Raw genomic sequence first — 23,788 nt, forward strand, 5'->3', positions numbered from 1 at the left:
TAGTATGGGTGTGATCAACTAGTCGCTTGAAAGGTCAACTTTTATTTCATGTTTTATAGTCTAACCCAGTCTAAAGACTCTGTGGTGACACCATCTGCACTCCAGGTTGCTATGGAAGTGGATGTGGGGTGTCCATGGTGACCAGCCTCTTCATGAATGAGTGGATGAGAGGATTTTATCACTTGGCACCAGAACTTTGGAAGGCGACCTGAAGAGATGAGTTAGAACCGGGAGGAGGGAATGAATGTTTGAGCTTCTGGAAGACATTCTATGACCTGGAGATAGTCTTTGAAGACGGATGCTGCTCCTGGGTTCTCATTTCAAATCTATTTACGGGATCATGCGATTATGAGCATATGGTGATGTTTTGGAGGGCAGTTTAGCCTATAGTGGTCATGAGGTTGTTGGACTGATCTTCCTGGAGGACAGAAGATCAAAAACAGAAAGCAGCACTAGTAATTTTCTCACCGCATCTATTAACCTACTGTAGGTACAAGTTCCCCAGTGATGTTTGTGAGTTAGCATCTCAGTTTCATATGTCCTGTCTTTTACTCATACTCCCATAATTGTATCTGCTAAAACAGCCATCATTTATTTTTTCAAGGAACCAAAAACCAAAGGTTTTTATTATTCTTCATGCATCATGGGAGACAGTGTCAGCCCTTATAACTGCATTGGCACACTGATCGGTCAAGTTCTTAAAGGGACAGTGCACCCAAAAATAAAAATTCTGTTATTATTTACTCACCCTCAAATTGTCCTGAAGTGTACAAGTTTCTTCCTCTGCCAAACAGAAAATAAGATATTTTGAAGAATGTTGTTAACCAAATAGTTGTCGGTAGCCATTGACTTCCATAGTAATTTTTTTCCATACTATAGAAGTCAATGGGTACCATCAACTGTCTGGGTAACAACATTTTTCAAAATACCATCTTTTGTGTTCAACAGCTGATAGAAATTCATATATTTTTCGGAACAAATTAAAAGATGAGTAGATGACAGAATTTTCATTTTTCATGAACTATCCTTTAAATACCCAATAGTGAGTATTAAATCTTCCTCCTAAATCCTTTAATGCCACCAACAGTTTTTACTTAAAATCTTTGGACTAAATGGTTTGGATATCAGTGTTGTAATTGTTAACTAAAAGTCAAACAATTTAAATCTGTTTTAGTTGACTAAAATAAATATAAATGAAAATTAAAAGTTAATTTAAAATACCATGAAAGTATATAAATAAGTAAAACAACAGTGTTGGACATGTAATTCTCACATATTTTATTGCTTTTTATTGCTAGCAGTGTTTTCAATTTCTGTCCAATTTGATTTCCACTATTTCTAATCCTCCTACAGGTTTCATCAGATTTCATCAGAAAACCCACAGACCATGTCAGAAAAGAGCTATTAAAAGGTTTCTGATATACTACACTGTTCAAGTGTAACACGTCAAAGACATGAAACAATTCTTTACAAATCTTAGAGACATGAAACTTCATATGTATTGCTGCCAAGAGCAACAAGAGCATTTGGTGACAGCTCCAACTTCTACTCAAAGCTTCATAAAAATACAACTTTTATCATTTTATTTAATATTATTTCATGAGTTTAAATAGTATTACTATAGTATTTCACTGTCATGAGTTCAAATGTATAAACAGCGGAAAACCTACTCTACTGATGATAGATTTAATTCTTTGTAATCTTCTAGTGATAGTTTTAGTTAAAATCCAGAACATTCATATTTTAAGCTCTTGTCTCTGTTCTTACAAATCCCAAAAGTAGCTGGTGGGGATCCAATACAGGACAAAAAGCAATACAATTGCTAAGTATTTTCAGTGTTTTGATTAACTGTACTGACAACAGTAGAAGTAAATGCATTTTGCATTTTAGAAATTTGCTGATTAACTTCAAAAGAACGCAAAAAAATATAACAGAACTATTAGCTTGCTTAGACATCTTTGGGAATTGGAGCAGTAGGCCTACTGTGCGAAATCACCACATGACGCCAATAACACTTTTACGGCCTATTTCACTTTCACAGCTGGATGTAAGCTTCTTAAATTTTGACTTGACAAGCCCCTTTGCACTCAAGTCCAGAAAGCCCTTCTACATTATTCCAGCGCATACAGTGGCTCAATAGTGGATTAAGACCCCACGTTTTCTCTTTTCCAGCTTTCCTCATTGTAACACCCACTAAAGCCATCAATGCAAAACACATATGCCATAAATTGTTTCTTTTCCCTCCCTCATATCTCTGTCTGTCAAGGAGTAATTGCTGTAAATGCCAAATGTCAAAGACAAAGTCAGAATTGCTATTTATCAAGCGTTGTGGAAAGTGGCAAGCCATCTATCCAGGAGAAAAATTAGAAAGAAATATGCAATACCAGATCATGAAGACATGCTATCATTGTGACAGAGGCTTTCTTGTCTGTGTGATGTTCTCTGGGCCATCATCATATTTATTTCTGGCAGAACTAAAACACTATTTTTGATTTTATTTTTGGACTTTTTGTGCAGAGGGATAATGGAGAGAGAACAAAAAATATTGGGGAGAAAAAGAGGGAGCAAACGGGTACCATCCACTTGAGCACCACGGCTCAACATATCAGAGTATATGAGATAACAGCTAAGCCACATCTCAGACACAACTAAAACAGAAAGTTGATGTTTTGCCTAATATATAAACAAATGTTGGAATGTATTTAGAATTATATATATTTGTATTTATTAGGCATATTTATTGCCAAAAAATAAATACAGTACATAAATAAAATGTTTGGCAGTTTGGTTAATTAATATAAATACTGTAAATTTTAAGTGCATAATTCCTGTGCCACGAGTAGTAATTTTTCTACTTTAGTTGTCTCTGCACATTAAACTTGGAAAAGAGAAAATGTTTTGGCATTACCGGTGCTGCATGTGATTTTCTTTGATTGTACTAAAACATAAAAATACCATAATAGATTTGCAGATATTTAGGATACATCTTAAGTTTCCCGAAAACAAACAAACAGCCAGTTATTCTACTTTGAAGTGTGTGTTCTGTGTCAGAATGTCTGTTTTGTTTTGATCTGTGTGATTCTGCCCACTGTCAATTTAATCAATAGTATTTTGACACCCCGGGTTGCCAGGTGACAGAAAATACAGCGTATTGCAGCCATGGAAACCAGCAAACAATATGGATCAGTGACTGCAGATTGTATCCTACCTAAAAAGCTTCGGCAAACATTGGAAAAGCTACAGTTGATAAATCAACTGATCAGCGTAAGGCTTGTTGGCCAACATTGTCAGTTATGCTCATTCCTTGTGGTATCTGGCAACCCGCGTGAGCACTGAGTCTGAGGAGGAGGTGGCAGAAGAAATAACACTGTCCAATATTTAGAATTTTGACTGGAGTACTCAATCACTAGCTGTCAATATTACATAATGCCCCTTTAAACTGGAATATGTCTGGATGTCAGTGGGTTATGGTTTGACTGGTTAGCATGAACCAGTAGACCTTACTTGGGTTAGATGCCAAAATGAATTTAAAAATTAAGGATGAAAACGAGGCTGTGAGTCTATTGAACACATATCTCTCACAGCCTTTACTGTCAAAAATTAAATATGCTGCTACCCTGAATAAGTTTGATTAACTCCTTAAAAAAAGCTCTTAATTGTCTCTATGTCTCTTTATTCACACCTGTTCCGAAGTCGCAATGAAAGTCTGCTTCCACCTCAGACTAAAAAATAAAAAAATTCTAAGATGAAGTTCAAAATAAGAAATAAAAAGATTTAAGTGTCAAAATTATTAGTCACATTTTGAGACTTTTTCCACCGTTTGCTGCATTAACCACTTGGATGAATAGGGATGATAATGGCTAACTTTTTCCAGATACTGCATTAAAGATCTCCATGCTGGACACTCAAAAGTATTTCTACTTGTACAAGAAGGTTAAAATCAGACTTTTATATCCCACCTGAAACCTTTTTCTCTTTATTTCTCTAGGTCTTTCTTTTCTGCCCTACTCACCCAGGGGCATGCCGATGCCGTAGCCCTTGGTGTCCAGCAGGCCTCCAATCTGCGTGAGGTTGCAGTTCAGGTGTCGGTGGTATTCGTTCATGGTGCTTTCCAGAAGAAAGGCGTACCTGGAGTTTAAGATCCGAGCTATGCCCTCCTCCGTGCTCTTCACAAACACGCTGGGCTGCTTGGAGTACATGTAATTCCACATGCGCTGGTACGTCTGGTAACGCGAGTTCTGAGAGAAAGGATAAGTAATGGAGAGAGAAAAGAAAGGTGAAACGGATAAAGTATTGGAAGGCAGAGAAAAATCAAAGATGAAATTATATTAGTGGTGACATGAGGACAGGTGAATGAATAAAGAGGCATTTTATTGGCAGACATTGAGAGTGAACTAGATTAAGGTAACAGATTGAAAGAAAGTGAAAATGTAAGGGAAAGAAGGATGGATAATACATTATTAATGTAATGGGGAAGTGAACTTGGCCTCCAGTGTGAATATGGATATAGCTGTGAGTCACTAGGCCAACTGCTTACTGCCACAAACAGGACGTGATGCATTATGACATGAGTCAAAGCACACGCACAGACTAGTGCTTCTAATGAAAGGGACTGTTTCAACTATTTGTTGATCACATGACTTTATCTGCGCTTGTTTTATATGTGGTGACAACATTTTGATTTGTCTTTGGTTTCTCAGCTTGTATTTTAATTTATTATTTACATCAGTTAAACACTGACCCACATACTAGTCAACTAGTCAAAATGTGTAGTTGAGAAAACTGTATTGGGAATGGATGTGTCTATGAGCAGATCTGGAAGAAACACTGATTTTGGGGGGAAATCTTTGGAATTAATATAAACTGAGCAACACTGAAAGTATTATACAATTTGTGAAATATCATTACATGGTTCTTTTATTGTTTTATTAATAGTATTAATATTTTTTATTATTTAGTATTAGTAACAAATTAGTAATATTTAAACTACCGTTTAAAGATTTGGGGTATGAATATGAATTTATTATTTTTTTCAGCATAGATGCATTAAATCAATCAAAAGTGACAATAAAGACATTTCTAATGTTGCAAAGATTTCTATTTAAAATAAAATGTCAAATAGAATCCTGAAAAAAAAAAATGATCACAGCTTACATGGTTTCAACATTAAAGGGATAGTTGACCCCAAAATGAAAATTCTGTCAGTAATTACTCACCCTTATGTCGTTCCAAACCTGTAAGACCTTCGTTCATCTTCAGAACACAGATTAAGATATTTTTGATGAAATCCGAGAGCTCTCTGACCCTCCATAGACAGCAAGGGTACTGCCACAATCAAGGCACAGAAATGTAGTAAGTATATCGTTAAAATAGTCCATGTGACATCAGTGGTTCAACCGTGATTTTATGAAGCTATGAGAATACATTGCAAAGAAAACAAAAATAACAAATTTATTCAACAATGCTCTCCTCCACGTCACCCTAGTGCCATGGAGATTATAACGATGCATGTGTGTGGTGCTGCTGATATAGAACAAGTATGTGCTGCACCTTGTTAACGTGCAGAGGAAAGCACGCGGATGCATCGTAATACTCTCTATAATGGTGCTAGGGTGATGTGGAGGAGAAGAATGGTTGAATAAAGACAAGGTTTTTTTCCATGCACAAAGTATTCTTGTAGCTTCGTAAAATTACAGTCAAAGCACTGACGTCACAAGTACCATTTTAACGATGTCCTTACTACATTTCGGTGCCTTGTTCTTGGCAGTTCCCTTGCTGTCTATGGAGGGTCAGAAAGCTCTCGGATTTCATCAAAAATATCTTTGTGTTCCGAAGATGAACGGATGTCTTACGGGTTTAGAAGGACACAAGGGTGAGTAATTAATGACACAATTCTCAGAATTTTTGGGTGAACTACCCTTTTAATAACAATCAGAAATATTTTTAAAACAGAAAATCAGCATATTAAATTAATTTCTGAAGGACACTAAAGACTGCTTTGCCATCAGAGTAAATTCCATTTTAAAACAGATTAAAACAGAAAACAGTTATGTTTTTATAATATATGTTTTATATAATATATTAAGGCCTGGTTTCACAGACAGGGCTTAGACTAAGACAGGATTAAGCCATAGTTCAATTAGGACATTTAAGTATTTTTTTTTATAAATGTGCCTTACAAAAAACATTACTGGTGGCCCTCTTGAGACAAAACAAAGGCATTGATATATTTTTAGAATCAATAAGTGCAAGTTTGTTTCAGTTGAAACTGCTCAGACTTACATATTATTCTGGGATTAGGCTAAAGCCTTGTCTGTGAAACTGGGGGTATAACAGTTATGGTTTAATGTTGCAAAATTGTAGTTTTTACTATACTTGTATAAATATATTTTTATCAAATAAATGCAGCCTTTGTGAGAATTAGAGACTTCTTTCAAAAACATAAAATCTTACAGAATGTTTCAGATGGTAGTGTATGTATATTGTCGGTATTATTAGTAGAAAAGTTAATATTAATATCACTGAATATCCATATATGCAAGGGCTGTAGAATTTTGTGAATGAACGATGTTTCAATTCTGTGGAAATCTAAAACTTTCTGTGAAATTTAGCTGGCACAGATTCTGTGTGGGCTTGAATATGAATCACTAGCCCAACTGTCGCTACAAACAGGAAGTGATGCATGATGACATCATCACATGTGCACACATTGTAGGCCTGTGAAACAAATCTCACACACGCACAATTTCACACAAACAAGGACATACGTACCATGAAGAAGGTCATAGTACTTCCTCCTTGAATAGTCCCATACTGGATGTTCGTCTGATCGGCCAAGTCCTCAGCAGATTCGATTGGCACCTCCATCCTCTGGACTGTCAGGAAAGCTGCGAGGTTCGCCGTGTAGGAGGAAATGATGATCAGCGTGAATGCCCACCTGTTTCAGACACACACAAACACGTTGTTTTTTTCCCTCCAATCAGAAGTGTGTACATTAGAGACAGATGTTTACATAAGACACATCTGTGTGCAGATTTGCTGACTCAATGAAATACTGAAAAACACCTACAGCTGCAATGTTGACCAGATCAACCTGGTTTGATCAAATGCATAATAGCATAATGTGAATGAATTAATAAGAGATGGTGGCACATTAAAAATCAAACTCATAATTTAACACATTAACCTTTTATGTCAGATGTTCCAACCAATGTTATCTGCAAAAACGAAGTCATTCCATGTTTAAGCTGGTAAACTGTGTTCTGAGACAATGTTACGATGTGTGTGTGTGTGTGTGTGTGTGTGTGTGTGTGTGTATATGTATATATATATATATATATATATATATATATATATATATATATATATAAAGACTAAGACATTCATGCATTTATTTGACCAAAAATACAGTAAAAACAGCAATACTGTGAAATATTATTACAGTTTAACTGTTTAAAAAAAAAAAAATTCCCCAATTTAATTTATTCCCGTGATGCAAAGCTGAATTTCAAAACATCATTACTCCAGTTTTCAGTGTCACATGATCCTTCAGAAATGTCTTTACTGTCACTTTTGATCACTTTAATGTATTCTTGCTGCATAAAAGCATTGATTTCTTTAGAAAGAAGAATTTCCTGAGAAAAAGAATGCATTCTTTGCGGTTAAGAATGCTGATTTATGTTGTCTAAGGCATTTCCAGGAGGAAGTTGGAGAGCCCTTCCCAACACAATCACGGAGCTTTTCACTGCAGTGAATTATGGGCAGATGAAAGGAAACTCCTGAAGTCCTCAGAGAAAGAGCTTTCATGAGACCGGTGAAGCATTTAAAACTTTTCTAAAGGGACTGGACTCCAAAAATACACAAACAGCCAGATTAGTTATTTGTCATTAAATAAAAGCTCTTTATCAAATATTAAAGTACACCAATTGCAGACACACGTCCCCCAGAGCATCACGGAGTCAGAGCCGTGCTCAGAGATAGACGCCAGCTCTCCGCTTTCTGGGTCACCCCTGTGTGGGATTAAAGTCACATCTATTGTGTTTATTCACACCACAGATGATTAAACATTCAGCTTCCACTGCATGCACAGATCGAATCATTTCAACTCCAATGTTACTCTTCCTAAAAGTGGTTGTTCAACTTAAATGACCTCAACAGCACGGCGCAGGATAGAAATTGAAGGGATGGAACAGAAGACAGCTTGACTTGATAGCAGAAAGAGCAAAATGAACTGAGCAACATGATTCGAGGTGGGAGACTAATCTAGAAATACACTACAAAAGAGTGAAGCACACAATGTATGTCAGCACACAAAACAAACATGCCCAAACAAACTTCAGTGAGAAAAAACACACTCTTAATGGTCTCTTTACACAGAGAACAGATTTTCTGTCCATGTTAAATTGAAATAATGCATCACCATGTGTGAAAACCCGCCCTGCAGAACATTTTCTCACAAATAGGTCATTTTTTGGTTGCCTGGCCAAAAAATAAATAGAAACACCTACTGTAGCAACAAATAAGATAAAAAAGCAGATATTCAGTTAGAGGCACTTGATTTGAAATCTTGAAAAAATGTTACACCGGAAAGCAGTCAATTACATATATAAATATTTATACAAATAAAATTAATTTACATTAAATATTTACATTTAAATATGAAAATAACTTTTATTTCTTAAGTACAAAAATGAATGACATTTCTGTCTTTTTGTTTAACTGTCTTTCTGCTGCTAGGCCTCATTTTCATCAAGTTTTTTTTGTTTGAAAAACTCAATTGTTCTCAAAATGTTTTGTGTAATGGTAATATTGCTGATAGTGATTCTATGAATTTGAATTTGAAGAAATAAATACAAATTACACATAAAATTAACAAAAATATGTTTTAGGTTAATTGGCAAAAGTGCAGTACAATTAAGTGCAATTTTCATCATTTTTGAACACTTTTCATGCACTTATTACAAAAGAGAAGTTACAAAGTCTGGGTTGAGACAAAAGCACAAAACTGAGAAATTCTGGAAAATCTAACCATATTCTAACACTAGAAAAAGCTATTAAAAAGAAACAATAAAAAATAAAATGCTATTATAACTTTCCTTTAAATTCCTGTAAAATAAGTATTGCCTATAAAAAAAAATAATTTTACCTTTTTAATTATACCTTTTAGTATTTTTAGTAATTTATGTGCTTTTATTTATAGTGTATAGAAAAAATATATACGTATTTTTATATATTTATAAATAGATTTTTTCAGGTAGTTTAATTTAAACATTTCTAACTTTCTAAATCTAAAGTTAAAGTCGTTCTGATCACAACAACTTCAGAAACATGCACCTTGTTGCTAAAACTGGCTCAAAATATCAAACATATTTGATATCCTCCGACTCAAGGAAATCAAATTCTGAAGCTAAAAATCAGAGTCTATGACCAACATGTACTCCGTGATTGTCTATGAAATCTGTCAGATCAACTTCTCCAGTCTGTAAAAATCTTGTAGCATATTCCAGTCTTTAGTTTACAGAAACACTGTCACCCATGTAAGCTTTTGGATCATGTGTGCAGAGCCAGCTGGTGTCGATACTGATACTGCACTCGGTGTGAAGAAGTGTCTTTCGTACTCCCAGATACACACACACACTTACTGCAGGGTCTCTTACACCTCTAAGGAAGTGCGAAACATCGGCACACTCACCAAACGCCGCTGACACAGCGTGTGGACAGAGCCCGGGGCATGATCTCTGAGCCCTGCTGCATGAAACCACCGATCGGAAACCACAGGCTGTTCCCCAGCGTGTACTGATTCTCCAGCAGGTCCCTGCGGTCCCGCCAACACGGGAAGGGGTTGTACCACTCATATGGACTCAGCCTGATGGAGGGAGGGAAAGAAACAAAGAAAGAAGCTGTTACCTCAAGAAGAACACTGGACTGTGAATATAATGATATTCAGAATAGATGTGTGTGTATTGAGTGACAGTGCGGTACCTGGCAGCCAGGAAGAGCACACAGCTAACGGCCAGATAGGCTAAAAGCATAAATAGCCAGACAGCTGGCGAAAAGGGATCCAAGAAGGAGAAATAACCTGGCTTCCTGCCCTGTAGAGGGCACATAACAATACAAACAATGCTTTTACCACTCCTACAGCCAGAGACTCTCCAAATAGTTGAAAGCTTTTCCTGATACAATCGCTGTTTGTTGTTGTTCTGCTTAGTGCATGCTTTCATATGAAGAGACTGGGTAAAAGTTTGTTTTTGAAACGGACAAAAAATTATGCACAATTTTTCATTTGTGCATTTATGCATTATGCATCAGGCATGTGCTTTTATCCAAAGCGACAATGCATTCAAGGTGTACATTTGATAAATTCATGTCTTCTCAGAGCACTGATGCCAGTACTCACACCATGCTTTACTTTTTGAATGCAAGATTTTCATGCAAGAAATGAGAAAAGAACCAGAAATAATTCAACCAAACAAATTCTTCACTAAGCGCCGCCCCTTGGTTACTGTTACTAACCCAGAAAAGCAGTTCAGAACATCCCATAATATATTCAGCATATTTTTAAATTTTACTTTGGTCATAAAGTGGTAAAAATTGACTGGACATTTTTCTTACGTGGTTGGATCTTTTTATTTTTATTTGCCTTTTTTCTTTAAAATAATTGTTAAATTATGCAGTGATGATTAAAAATTGACACTGTAAATAATAACTGAGAGAAAATTGTAACAATAGCAATAATGGTAATACTAATCATTATAAGATAAGTAAGCATTAATATTTATAACAACAACAATTACAATTTTTAAATAAAAAATGTAAAATAAAAATTGTTGCTGTTTTAAATTAATATTATCATAAATGTTTTTTTGAGGAAATAAGTAAACACTAATAATAATAATAATAATAATAATAATAATAAAATATTTCAGCAATATTAAACATTAACAATAATAAATATTTATAATTATTCTTATTCTTATTCTTATTCTTCTTCTTCTTATTATTATTATTATTATTATTTACTTGTTTTTTATTATAAATTAATGTTATTATTAGAAATGTTCTTGACTGGTTTTCAGAGAGAGAGAAGTAAACAACAACAGTAATAATAATAAATATTTTAATAATAATAAGTACTATTATTGTTATTATTATATATTTTTTATTATTATCAATGTTCTTGATAAGTTTTGTAATATTGACCCAAGAATACTATACAGCCAAGCATAATATACTGAGTGTTTAAACATTTCATTTATTCATTTACATTTTCATTTGAGCTATTAGCCGCATATAAAATAATTTCCAGTATATAAATACCAATGTAGTATAGTCACAATTCAATGTATTACAAATGTGTCTTACTATGTGGAAGCGGTACAGGATACTGATGCCAAGGTTCATGAAAGGTTTGGAGAAATCGATGACCTTCTCCCTCTCCGATGTGATGGTAAATCCAGCCACCGCCAAATCTGCTTTCTGTAACAAACAGAAAAAGAGAGAATTACTAGTATACTAGTTTTATAGAATGCACTTAGCCATTTTGCCACCAGTGCAGATGCATCACACAAAAAATATTCTAGATAACAAATACTATTGAATACTAAATTAAATTTGCAGAGGTATCTGTCACCCATAATGTCCAATAACATAGTTAATTGGAATAAAGTAGCACATAAATGACCTTAAACACAAATGAACTACAGTAAAAGACACAAAAAGCCTATTTTAACCCTGATTTTGATTTGTCAAGCACAAAAATAAATGCTATATTCATAGATTAGATTATACAAAAACCTTTAAAGAAATGGCTGAAGTCTTGAGTAAAATCAGGCATACGTGTACTTCCTCTATAATTTGAGACCAATTAAATCAAGTGAGTTTCAGTCAAGACTGAATGAACAATACAAGTATTTTAAAAATGACCTGGTGGACTTCCGGTACACCTACAGTATGCTTCAATGTTTTACTGAATTTTACTGACAGATACTAACTATCAACTCTCTGTCGTGGTGATGATAATTTAGCAATGTTGCAAAGCACTCATAAGCATATCGCTGTGTCCGTTGTAAAATGCTTGACTGGAAGCAGGCCTGTGATTTGGTTACATGTTGTTGGTGCTCCACGTGTGTTCCCACGCTAAACATTGACCTTGGTTTCAAGAAGCACTCGAGAAGAAAAGTGTTTGAAATGATCTGAGCTTCATTGATGAAGACAAGAAGTGGCAGTGAAAAGAAAAAGGATATTTAGCACAAGTAGAAGCAGCAAAGAGATGGAAGAAGAATTGTAAGGGGAAAGTCAACGCTGGACAGTTGGATGGATGAATAGACAGATAATAAAGGGATGTAAGTGCACTGGAAGAAGCCTGGGTTGATGGAAGAATTCGATATGAGAGTCCTTGGGTAAAAGGAAAGAGATTTATTTATTACGGCGAAGGAGAGAGATAGAAAAACAGGGCTAAAAAGTGCAATACAGCCCTATGAAAAAGGAAAGAGCGAGGGGGAGAAATAAAGTGACGGTCCTTCAGAGCAGAAACAGATACAGAAAGGGGCGATGAGGAATGGTTAAGAACAGAGAGATGGTAAAGACAGGCTTCCAGCGAGGACACAGGGAATATTGTGCCCTTGAGAGATGAAGGGAACGAGGGATACGCATGAAAAATGAAGGGGGAGAGAATAAGAAAGCATAAGAGCGAAAGTTCCTGAGGAAGGAAAATAACAATAATGAATAAAAAAAGCCCACTGTGGCATTATTTTGCCCTTTTTCTTTCCTTCCTCCAGGAGGAGGGGGTGACAGTGTTAGAGGAACTAAAAGTAGTGAGGCTACTAACTTAACTGCATTTTTCAGTAGAGTGACAGTAGTTGAACTGTTTCAAAAGAAGTGAAGTTTTTTTTCAAGATGCAGTGTAGAAAAGATGGTACATATTTTTTTTCACACTGTACTTCACATGGAGCATTACAGCCAAACAAACTCAGGTAAAAAAACAAACATTGGAAAATCTGGAGTCTTACAAGTTTCACTTTTGTAAATAATAATATTTTTATATATACAGTATATATACAGTATATATACATGCACACACACATTTTACAAAGACATAATAATTGGACTAGTTTATTTACAGTATATAAACTTTGATGTTTTATGTTTAAACAAATATATACATATTGTAAACTGATCTTCTGAAATCATCATTTTTAAACCATCGCTTCTGGCTATAATCTACGGTGACCGGGAGGTGACATGTTCGGTTCACTTAGTTTTGTCATGACCACGAAATAAAATTTAATGCGTAAACAAACCTGCGTGACCATAGCAACCCGGGATTATCAAAAATAGATAAAACATTTTCATTAACATTAAACATTTAATTTAATATTATTATTACATGAACTTATTAGGGCTATATTTTTATATTTATTGTTATATATGCTTATTTCCCCCTCAATGTGTGTATTGCTTTACCTAGTTAACGTTTTGAATAATTATGCTAGTATTTGCTAGTCTACCATATATTTTGCAAATAAACGCCTGACAATTATGGCATTGACTTTATGATTGTATTAATGCCCATGTGATGAAAAATGAGCATGTTGTGTTTTCATTTACAAATAAACTACGTGAATTATTAATTCCTCAACGAAATACTATAGTATTTATAATTATGGTCTATTAATCAACCGAAATAAAATGAAATACACATTAAATTTAAACTGCATTCCAGCAAAAATTCCAGTCAACATAATCAAAGCTTTATTGGCATGTCAAGCATTTATATTAGCCTATTATTTACAAAAGTATTCAGAACGTTAAGTAAAGAGATCGAATAAACGAATATAAAAATAACCAATAATAATAGGCTAATAATAATGATAATAATATACAGATATTACGGGAAAAGGACGATCAGTTAATGGACTTACAAGACTGTAGGATGGATAATTTTTTTTTTTTTTTTTTTTTTTTTTGTAGGCCTATTTTATATTATGCACTTTATGTAACATTTATTCAAGATAAACTTCATTTGAATGCTGACTATCACACGTAATACAGTCCGGTAGCCAAGGCCTATGGTTAATATAATAATTAATAATGTAATAATTTCTACAATAAATATAATAATTTCTTAATTCAAAATAAAATATTCATTAATCCATCTCTGATAATCCCAGGTTGCTATGGTCACGCAGGTTTGTTAACGCATTGAAATTGTGGACACAAAAAAAAAAAAAAAAAAAATTGTTGTTCCCTCAACATAAGAAGACAACATAAGACATAAGGATGTCATTACCTTGACAAAATGATCTCGTGGCCACGACATATTATCACGTTCCCACGAGTTATTATTCAAATTCCAAAACAAAAATAAAATAACCAAAAAATACACAAACCTACAACCGTAATAATCCATAATAATGCTTTCTCCAGTGAAAAAGCCCCATGTTGTCTCTCACATCAAAATTCACCAAAATATTTGTTTTGGACTATTTTTGCTTGTAAACGGTGTTTGATCTGTGCATATTTCTCTCCTGATTCAGACAAGGCGACTTTTTCCACTGGAAAACAGTATTATTTGTTATGGGCTTTAATGGATTTTAGCAACGGAGGCAACAGTTTGAAGTTAAAAGCAGCTTAATGGATTTGTTTCCTCACAGGACATTAATTGATGGACTGGAGTGTTGTGGATTACTTGTGGATTATTGTGATGTTTTTATCAGCTGTTTAGACTCTCATTCTGACGGCACCCATTCACTGCAGAGGATCCATTGGTGACCAAGTGATGTAATGCAAAATTTCTCCAAATCTGTTTTGATGAGATATCTCTCAATCTGCTTAATTACTGGCTAATTGATTACTGAGAGATAGCTTTGTAAACCATCAAACGCTGGTGTCAGGCAAGACCTGAAGTGCGTGTCCATGGAGAAAGATGGGCAGCATGTGTGCGCACAGTTTACACAAACAATACGTCAGCAAGTGCCAACAGTACACTAGCATTAGCAGCTGTTATGGTATAGTACCACAGGGTAATTAGACACAGAAGGAACTGATTAGTGTGTGTGTGTGTGTGTGTGTGTGTGTGTGTGTGTGTGTGTGTGTGTGTGTGTGTGTGTGTGTGTGTGTGTGTGTGTGTGTGTGTGTGTGTGTGTGTGTGTGTTGGCGTATTTCAAAAGGCCTTTGCCGAGACCTACCCACACTGGGGTTAATAGAATGACACTACCGTTCTTATTACTGCTGCCATTATTTTTAGCATTAGTGTGAATAGCGCTAATATCAGTAATCATTACTCTAACAGAAACATCAGCTGGCAAATGTTATTTGCGGAAATCCTGCTAGTTGCATTCAAACATGTGAACATATAAAATACATTTTAATAAAAACATATTTGTGTTTTAGTTTGGAAATTCAGATTTTTAAAATCAGGTTTATGATATATATAAACAAATTAATTATAAATAATATATTCAATTATATATACTATTAAATAGAATGTTTGGGGGATATTTCAACATTATGAACATACAATTACACTGAACAAATAGTAACTGTAAATTCAGATTGGACAAGCAGTACTCAATGATTAAAAAAAATTATACGAATATTTTTATTTAGATTAGTAATATTAATACATTTAATTAGTTACTAAACATTAGTACCTTTATCATATTGCTGCTGCTGCAGTTTTATTATAGCAATTAATGCATGCGTATTTTAATAGAATAAAAGCAAAAAGGAAATTGTTTAGCTTTAGATTTTATCATTAAACATTAGATATTATACATCATACATTACATTTAATAATGTCTAATATATTCAATATATAATATTGAATAAAAATAGTTGGAGTTTATATCAGACATTTTGATGATAGCTTTTAACATTAAATTCAGATTATACAATCTGTAGAAAAAAAAATTTAAATGTTTTTTTTATTATATGTTTTTGTTGCTTTTACTTGATTATCTGTGCTATTCTGTATTTTTGTTAAAATGTAAAGTGTATTGTTTTTACATTGATGTGCTTGCTTTTGTAAAGCATTTTAAGAAAGTAACGTGAAAGGTGCTATATAAAACAAATGTGTTATTTTTAATAATAAATGTGATAACTTGTTGAACATTGGTGGATTTGATCATATTCCTGTTGCTACATTTTTATTAAAGCAATAAGAAACAAGGAATGTGCTTTTCCAATGGATATAAAGCAAATAAAAAACTCATGTAATAAAAAGCCCAAGAGTTTCATTGAGGGTCAGGGTGACTGAAAAGTGTCTCTATTTTTACATAATGTGTCCACAGTGCTTAATTGTGGATGCGCACACATACATACCCTGTTGATGAGTTCCCCCACCATGCCAGTCCATGACCCATTAGGTTCTGGAGCTCCATACAGCCCGTCATCCACCAGCTTGATCCGGAAGGAAAACTTCAGAATGTCTGCCAGCTCCCGCAGCATATCCACACAGAATCCCTCGTACTGATCATTACCCTGAAAGTCCTGGTAGTTTGCCTTGCGCATCACGTATGGATCTTCCTATAAAATAGGACGAAGGTAACATTTAACGCTCTAATATTCCACTCTCAGTTTCAATACAGTGAAGCACCATAAACTCAATGAAAGTCAATAGCCATAGAGTGGAAGTGGCATTTTGATTGGTGTTAAGCCATGAAACGGCAGTAAAATCCAGTGAAACGGTGCTTCCTTGGCCTTGACATGTGAAAGTTCCTATTTGGCTGCAGATTCCTGGTTTGAATGTATTATTTCTTCTACGGTATGTTGTTGCCTCGGGATAGCAAAGCTATTTTCTTCATTTTGCAAACACATGATGCAAATAAGATGAAGGGATGACTTGTTATGCCATGAGATTGTTTGTTTTTCTTTAAAACAGAACAAATACAAACAGTAAAACATTCTAAAATAATTAAGAGTCCAATACATTTGTTGTTGCTTAAATGTGTTTGTTGCCTGGAAGCAACATTGCATGATAGTGTGATAGAATGAATAATGATGCAGTGAATATGGATGCAACCAATTAAGGTACTATAGAAAATATTGCAACTATCATTTGTTGTTTTTAATTTACATTTTGATCTATGGTATTATCCACTCTACTTTCATAATGTGACATATTTCAGAGTGAAACACTAAATTAAATGAGAAAAATACAAGGCATTTCTCTGTGTTATCCATCTGGAATTGATTGGATGCTGAGACGTGGGTGTTATATACCAGAATGGAGCGAGACAGAAAGTTGGTATAGAAATTGTTGCTTAAAACGGTGTTTATTAAAATCAGCTTGGTTAATATCATACAATAGCCTGAGCTAGAAACTGATTACTTTTCCACAATAAGACTAGGAAAGTGCATTAAAGGGATTGTTCACCCAAAAATGAAAATTTCCTCATGATTTACTCACCCTCAGGCCATGCTGGGTGTATATGACTTTTTTCTTTTAGATGGATACAACCAGCGTTATATTAAAAAATGTCTTTCAAGCTTTATAATGGCAGTGAATGGGGTTTAAAATAAAGTTGAATGAATGAAGTCAAATAAAAGTGCATAAATCCATCATAAAAAGTGTTCTACACAGCTTTCTCCTCTGTGTTTCTGCGTTTGTCACTTCCATGTTTGTCACCACGTTTGACTACGTCATCCGCTGGAACACCACTCTCTCGTGTACGTGCATACGACGGTTAGCAGAAGCTAGAGATTATGGTTTATAAAGTTTTAGATATGGATATTTTTCATACACAAATGCATTGTTTTGCTTCAGAAGGCCTTTATTAACCCCTTGAGCCATGTTGAGTACATTTTATGATGGATTTATACCCTTTATTTTGTTTCAGAATCACTACATCCATTCACTGCCATTTTAAAGCCTTGAAGTGCCAGGACATTTTTTTTTTATATATATTATATTCTAGATTGTATTCCTTTTACAGAAGAAAGTCATATACACTTAGGATGGCTTGAGGGTGAGTAAATCATGGGGTAATTTTGGGTGAACTATGCCTTTAAGAAAGTAACGTGATGCTTAACTTCAATATTACTTTTTCATAATGAATTCGACAGAACAACATAAGTTTGCTTAAACACCTACTTTGTGATGGCATGAATGAATCTAGTCTTAAATGGATATTTCATCCCAAATTTAAAATTGTCATAATTTACTCACCCTCACCCTTTCCTCATGAAAAATAAACTCATACACATTTTGAACAGCATTGGGGTGAACAACCCCTTTAATTTATGTTTTGAGATTTTCAGTTTGGAATCAAGTAAGCTCTTCTTACAACCATAAACTCAAGAAACAACATTATTACACTGTTTAAGCTCTGTGTAAGCAAGCAAGGCTTCTGAATTATCTCATATCCTCCCTGATTTAAATAATGCATTACTTTTACAAACATCTGTAGAGCCCATAATAACATTTAATACACCTTAATGCAGAATTTGGTTTAGAGATGTGCTCTAAAAAGATTCTGCCTGCCCAAGTGCAAGATTTGAATCTGGAAAGCTTGTAAAAGTGAGTGCCAAATTTGTAAAAACCCTATAATTCACAATTTTTTCTGGCCCGAAATGCTCCTCAAAGCCCACAAAGCCCACAGACTCATATCTGGAGAAGTTCCTACCAGTATTGTGGTGACGATGAGCGTCTTGTTGGCTAAGGTTTCAGACGTGTTGATGTCTAAAGAAGTGGAGTTCATAGCCAACGTGTTATTGGAGTACCAGACACCGATCTGCAAATGTGAAGTAAAAAAAAAAAGAAAAGATGAGATGCCTCGCTTTAATAACAAAAAAGACAGTTAGAACTACTATCATGAACAAATTTTAGCTGAAAGAGCTAAATCATATAAAATCATTTGCGACCCATTTAAAAACATGTTTGATCTCGCAGGGGGGAAACAGGCAGGAATAAACGAGTTGAGCGAATAAGACGAGGGGATGAAGGAGAGATAAATGAGCATGCAGTGAGGGATCAATACTATGATCAATAAGAGAGGAGTGAAGTGGTGATTACTCCAGCTACCACCCATTCATTAGACCTCACAACCTTTCCCGTGATTCCGGATAAAATGCAGAGTTAGTGTTCATGAGAATGAGTTTGTGTGTGTTTGCGAACATTACCTCTTTGTGACCCCCCTTGAATTTCTCAAGAATACGAAGCGTGTAATTGGTCCTTTGGCCTTTGCTGTTAAACTCCACGCGGCCTGTTAGGCCGTCATACTCTACCTAATATAAAAAAAAAGAGAGAGGGGGGGGATTTAAACCAAGGGTAACAAACAAGAATGACAAATAGCATTCATTTTGACCTATAATATTAAGGTAGAAATTATAGCGCAGGTGGCGAAAAACAGAGAGACAGCCAGAGGACAAACTTTGAGTGGATTAAGAAAGTTAAGGTGAAGTGTCACTTCTGCTCCACCGGCATCACCAAATGCAATCACAAAAATAATGACTGTTTTCATTATTATTGGCAAGGGAGGTAAACACTTGGAGTTATGGAGACAAACCGAGAATGGCGGACAAGAGGAGGCGCGGAGATGATGCCAAATGGAGTGCTGAAATGATGGAGTGATGGACAAACTGCAAAACAGATGGAGGGACACAATGAATGAAAGAGCGCACTTGTGACTAGACAACACAAACACCGTCTAGGATCTCACAGAGTATAATAGCTGGATCAAAATGATAAAATACAAGCAGGCCTTCAGACAGGTTGCAATAAACAATGCACATCTGGTGTTAAGGGCACAGTTATAATTGCTCTGAAACTAATGTCAGTTGTAAAATTACTGTGGCTGGGTTTAATCATCACAGAGGACATAAAAGTCATACTGCATTGGTCATCATCAGGCCTGTCGATGGACGGGACAACTGGGAACATTGTCCTGGGCTCTGTGACAAAGGCAGCCCATTAAGCACTCCAGCTACTTGTGTAAAAATGCATTAATTTGTTGCATTAATAGTAGCATAAGCCTATGAGGCCTGTGAATTCAATTCAGCAAGTTTCTAATTAAATTTGTAATGTGTGTCATCTATTTGCATAGATTTTGCATTTATTTTATTCATTTAGTAATTTATTACTAATTTAGTAATATATTTAATTATATATAAAAAAAAATTGATTTAAGTTGGTTCATTTGCTGCTGTTATTGCTGTTTTCTGCATAGTTCCTCAGTGCTGAACTGTGCTAAATGTTTCTTGATGATGTTATATGATGCTCAGCGACACTCAATGCACAATAATGCATTAGCAAAGGTTTAGATTTATTGCAGAGTAAATTGAAAAGCAACCGTCATAAACTCTCTGAATCTCGTTTATCGACGCCAAGGGGCCGCTGCATAGATTACAAAGATTTTTTTTCAATAGCATCCACTGATAAACTGTGCACAAAGAGACTGTGAACGTACTGTATGTTGAGAAAGTAAATAAGGTAAATTTCAATTTCATGTTGACTTTAACATAGCCTATAAAAGCCAAAAAGCAGTTGCAGCTCATCAGAGATGACATCATACAGTAACAACAGCTGTAAAGACTAAACACTGAAGTCATCAAACGCAGCAGTCAGAAATTGGCTGCAAACGGGGTAGCCATGGTGACACGTACCATGCGCAGGTAGTTCATGAGACTGGTGCCGTGCTGCCAGATGAGTGAAGACGTGCAACTCAGAGGCTTCACTCCGATCTCCTGACTGCGGTTCAGTTCTCGCACCGCTATGACCACCACATGCACTGCATCGAACATCAGCGCTGATGACAACTGTAGGTGGAGAGAGAGCATGAGAGAAATGAGACGAGAGGTACGCCGAGGTGAATATAGAAAGAAAGAAAAAGAGAATAAAGGAAAGTAGATTTGAGAAAGACAGCAAATGAGGTCATTAGGGGGGCAAGGAGACTTCACGTCTGTTAGAGCCCTTCAGCAACTGTCTTCCTAACAGAGGTTCCTAAATTGCATTGTGTGGTACACATCCTACTTGGAGAGACTTCGAAAAAACCTTCTGGCAGAAATAACATCTCATTATTCCTTAGATTTAGTAGTGACTATGGTTTACAGTTCACAGTTTTTCCCCATCTAAGCAAATCTCAGCAAAATCTGGTTTAAATAATGCAATGGAATGTCAATCAGATTACTGAAATTATGGAGGCTCTTGGAATTTAAAAAGCATTTTTAGATGCAAACGCAACCAAATACACATCACTGTTATTCACATGCCTCTCCTGACAGATAAAGTTTTAATTGCTTGATTTAAGAATGTTAACAAAATCACAACCTCTCACTACAAGTAACACAACAGCTCATATACAAGTAAAGGGTTTGTGTCCTAATGCTGAATTGCCATTGATTAATATATTTGAGTTGTAATATTTCTCATGTAACCCTGGACCAATAGCAATAGCCAAAAATACATTGCATGGGTCAAAATTATAGATTTTTCTTTTATGCCAAAAATCATTAGGATATTAAATAAAGATATTTTGTAAATTTCCTACCGTAAATATATAAAAACTAAATTTTTGACTAATAATATGCATGGCTAAGAACTTCATTTAGACAACTTTAAAGGCGATTTTCTCAGTATTTAGATTTTTATGCACCCTCAAGATTCCAGATTTTCAAATAGTTGTATCTCAGCCAAATACAACAAAAGCTTATTTATTCAAAAAACTGGTTTTGTGGTCCAGAGTCACATATATTATTTAGTATTATTTAGTAAGTCTATCTTTGTAAGCTCACCGCTGGACCGGGATAGGGGCTGAGATCACAACCTTCCCTCCATGACAGGTTTAGACTCCTGATGAACTCTAGGTAGAACGGATGACTGCTGTTCAACATGGAGAAGCCAATGATATTTGACTGATCCTCTACCACATCATCCAACCTCAACAGAGGGAAATCCTGAGAGAGAGAAAGAGAGAGATTATAACACCGTTATTTAGACTGCCGTTTTGGATTGCCTTAAAATGAAGTCCGTTCTTCTTTTTTTTCATTTTACACACACATATATATATGTAAAATGAAAAAAAAGAAGAACGATTTTTCTTTTATGCCAGAGAGAGAGAGAGAGAGAGAGAGAGAGAGAGAGAGAGAGAGAGAGAGAGAGAGAGAGAGTGAGATTTCCAGAGTTACCAGAAAAGTACTGTGGACATAGAATGCTGGTTTTGGCATTTAGATTGTATAATTAAAGCTTTACTTAACATCTACAAATGTGCACATTCTTGGTATTGTGTTAAATGAACACGCTAATCATAGCTCTGCCACTAAACTCATTACACGTTCTGCTTCTGTCAGTTGGTGCACATGCGCATAATCCTTTGCTCATTACTGAAAACAGGCGCAATGTTCATATACTTACTGTACACCAGTGTTGCGATACAGGTGAGTGTTTAACAGTTAAAGTTTAAATTACTCATGGTTTTCTCACAGTATTTAGTATAAACTGTTATTTTTGTCCATAAAATACATTTTGTTAACAAGCCTTGCTAGTCAGCCCAGTTTGGCCGCTGTTTATCATCCTGTTAGCGTGAGCTGAGGTGAGTTTACTAGAATATTCTCTAACACCTTGTCAGCACTGCTTTAATGGTATAAATAATTCAATATGACCGTTTTACAGATAAAAACTCGGTCTGTATATTATTTAAAAACATTATTAATATAGTAAAGAAGTTCCTGTAATAGTTCTGGAAGAGAACAGTTTATATTTTATTTTTTGACATTCAGGGTCATACCGGTAAAAATATGAGAACTTAATTTGTGGTTTTAGACTATTAACACTGCAACACAGTAAAGTGAAGTATACTGAGAGCTCTTAAAAGTAAAATGTATGTGTTTGACCGCTTTTTTCCAGATATTTTTCTCCAGATATTGTCTTGACTTACAATAATGCAGTGTGACTTCAACCCTCTGTGATTTCAAACTTAAACACAGCTTTTAATAAATTTAAAGTAAACTTCGATTTCTTCAACCAATTTAATTACTAATGAACAGATTTGAAAACTATTCATTTTGAAAATGAAAGAAATGGCTGAATGCAACAGTGACAAGCAGCATAATAATACAATTATTTTGCAGTGCATAACATTATATTACACATTTATAGTGATTTAATAAATGTGTGCTTCATTCAAATTCAATATTTACATATCATTCAAAAAGGGTCTAAAGGATTTCTAAATAGCTACATTTGCCCGGTCAGTTTTTGCAAATATCTGCTGCTCCCTACGGGATTGGGAAAAACATCATCCATAAATAAATAGTAATTTACTGAAGGCAATATTCAACCCAGCTAGAATTCCACTCAACGTAAGTGGTGCCCACTGGGAACGTTCAAGGAAAACATAAAAAATTGGCACAAATTGTTTTTTAAAAAAAGGGATTATTTTAGCTGTCCTTGAGTACTATGGCTTTCACCTTGTCTACCAAATCAATCAGCTCTTGTGCTTTGTTATTTACTGGCAAGTGGATAATCCAAAGAGATACAGTAGGCAACAAGTTTGTCAATGGTAAAGGCAACAAAGACTTTTTCTATAGCCGTGTAGCAGCATAGGGAAGCTATTGGTGAATCCATCAATTGGTGCCAGAGCAAAGCAGCTTTTAGGTTATTTATCACAAACGGTTGCCATCTATATGGCAGCTGAAGGAGGATCCAACTCCACCTACTGTATAAAGACACCCATTGAGTTTTTCATAAAGAGCTTCCCAACATGTCTGCATACATTGATCCCCAAGAAGACTCCTAAAACTTTAAGACGTTCTAGAGTTAAGGTGCATTTCAAGCGAAGCCGTACATTGTCCT

General features: G+C 35.1%; 1 protein-coding gene across 2 annotated transcripts in view; it reads right to left on the reverse strand.

Annotated features, from left to right (window-relative positions):
• The window catches only part of LOC109092000 (glutamate receptor ionotropic, kainate 5), a 96,939-nt gene that overhangs the window by 9,869 nt on the left and 63,282 nt on the right, over positions 1-23,788 (reverse strand). For both annotated transcript variants that reach the window (XM_042745065.1, XM_042745066.1), the window contains exons 10-19: positions 21,730-21,891; positions 20,602-20,754; positions 19,120-19,224; positions 18,624-18,731; positions 16,321-16,524; positions 11,362-11,475; positions 9,982-10,091; positions 9,692-9,865; positions 6,772-6,937; positions 4,013-4,238 (exon numbers count right to left, since the gene is read on the reverse strand). In XM_042745065.1, coding sequence (XP_042600999.1) covers positions 4,013-4,238; positions 6,772-6,937; positions 9,692-9,865; positions 9,982-10,091; positions 11,362-11,475; positions 16,321-16,524; positions 18,624-18,731; positions 19,120-19,224; positions 20,602-20,754; positions 21,730-21,891 — 1,522 coding nt within the window. The remainder of the gene's footprint in view (positions 1-4,012; positions 4,239-6,771; positions 6,938-9,691; positions 9,866-9,981; positions 10,092-11,361; positions 11,476-16,320; positions 16,525-18,623; positions 18,732-19,119; positions 19,225-20,601; positions 20,755-21,729; positions 21,892-23,788) is intronic.

Source organism: Cyprinus carpio, chromosome B19 (genome assembly GCF_018340385.1).
Source record: "Cyprinus carpio isolate SPL01 chromosome B19, ASM1834038v1, whole genome shotgun sequence".
NCBI lineage: Eukaryota > Metazoa > Chordata > Actinopteri > Cypriniformes > Cyprinidae > Cyprinus > Cyprinus carpio.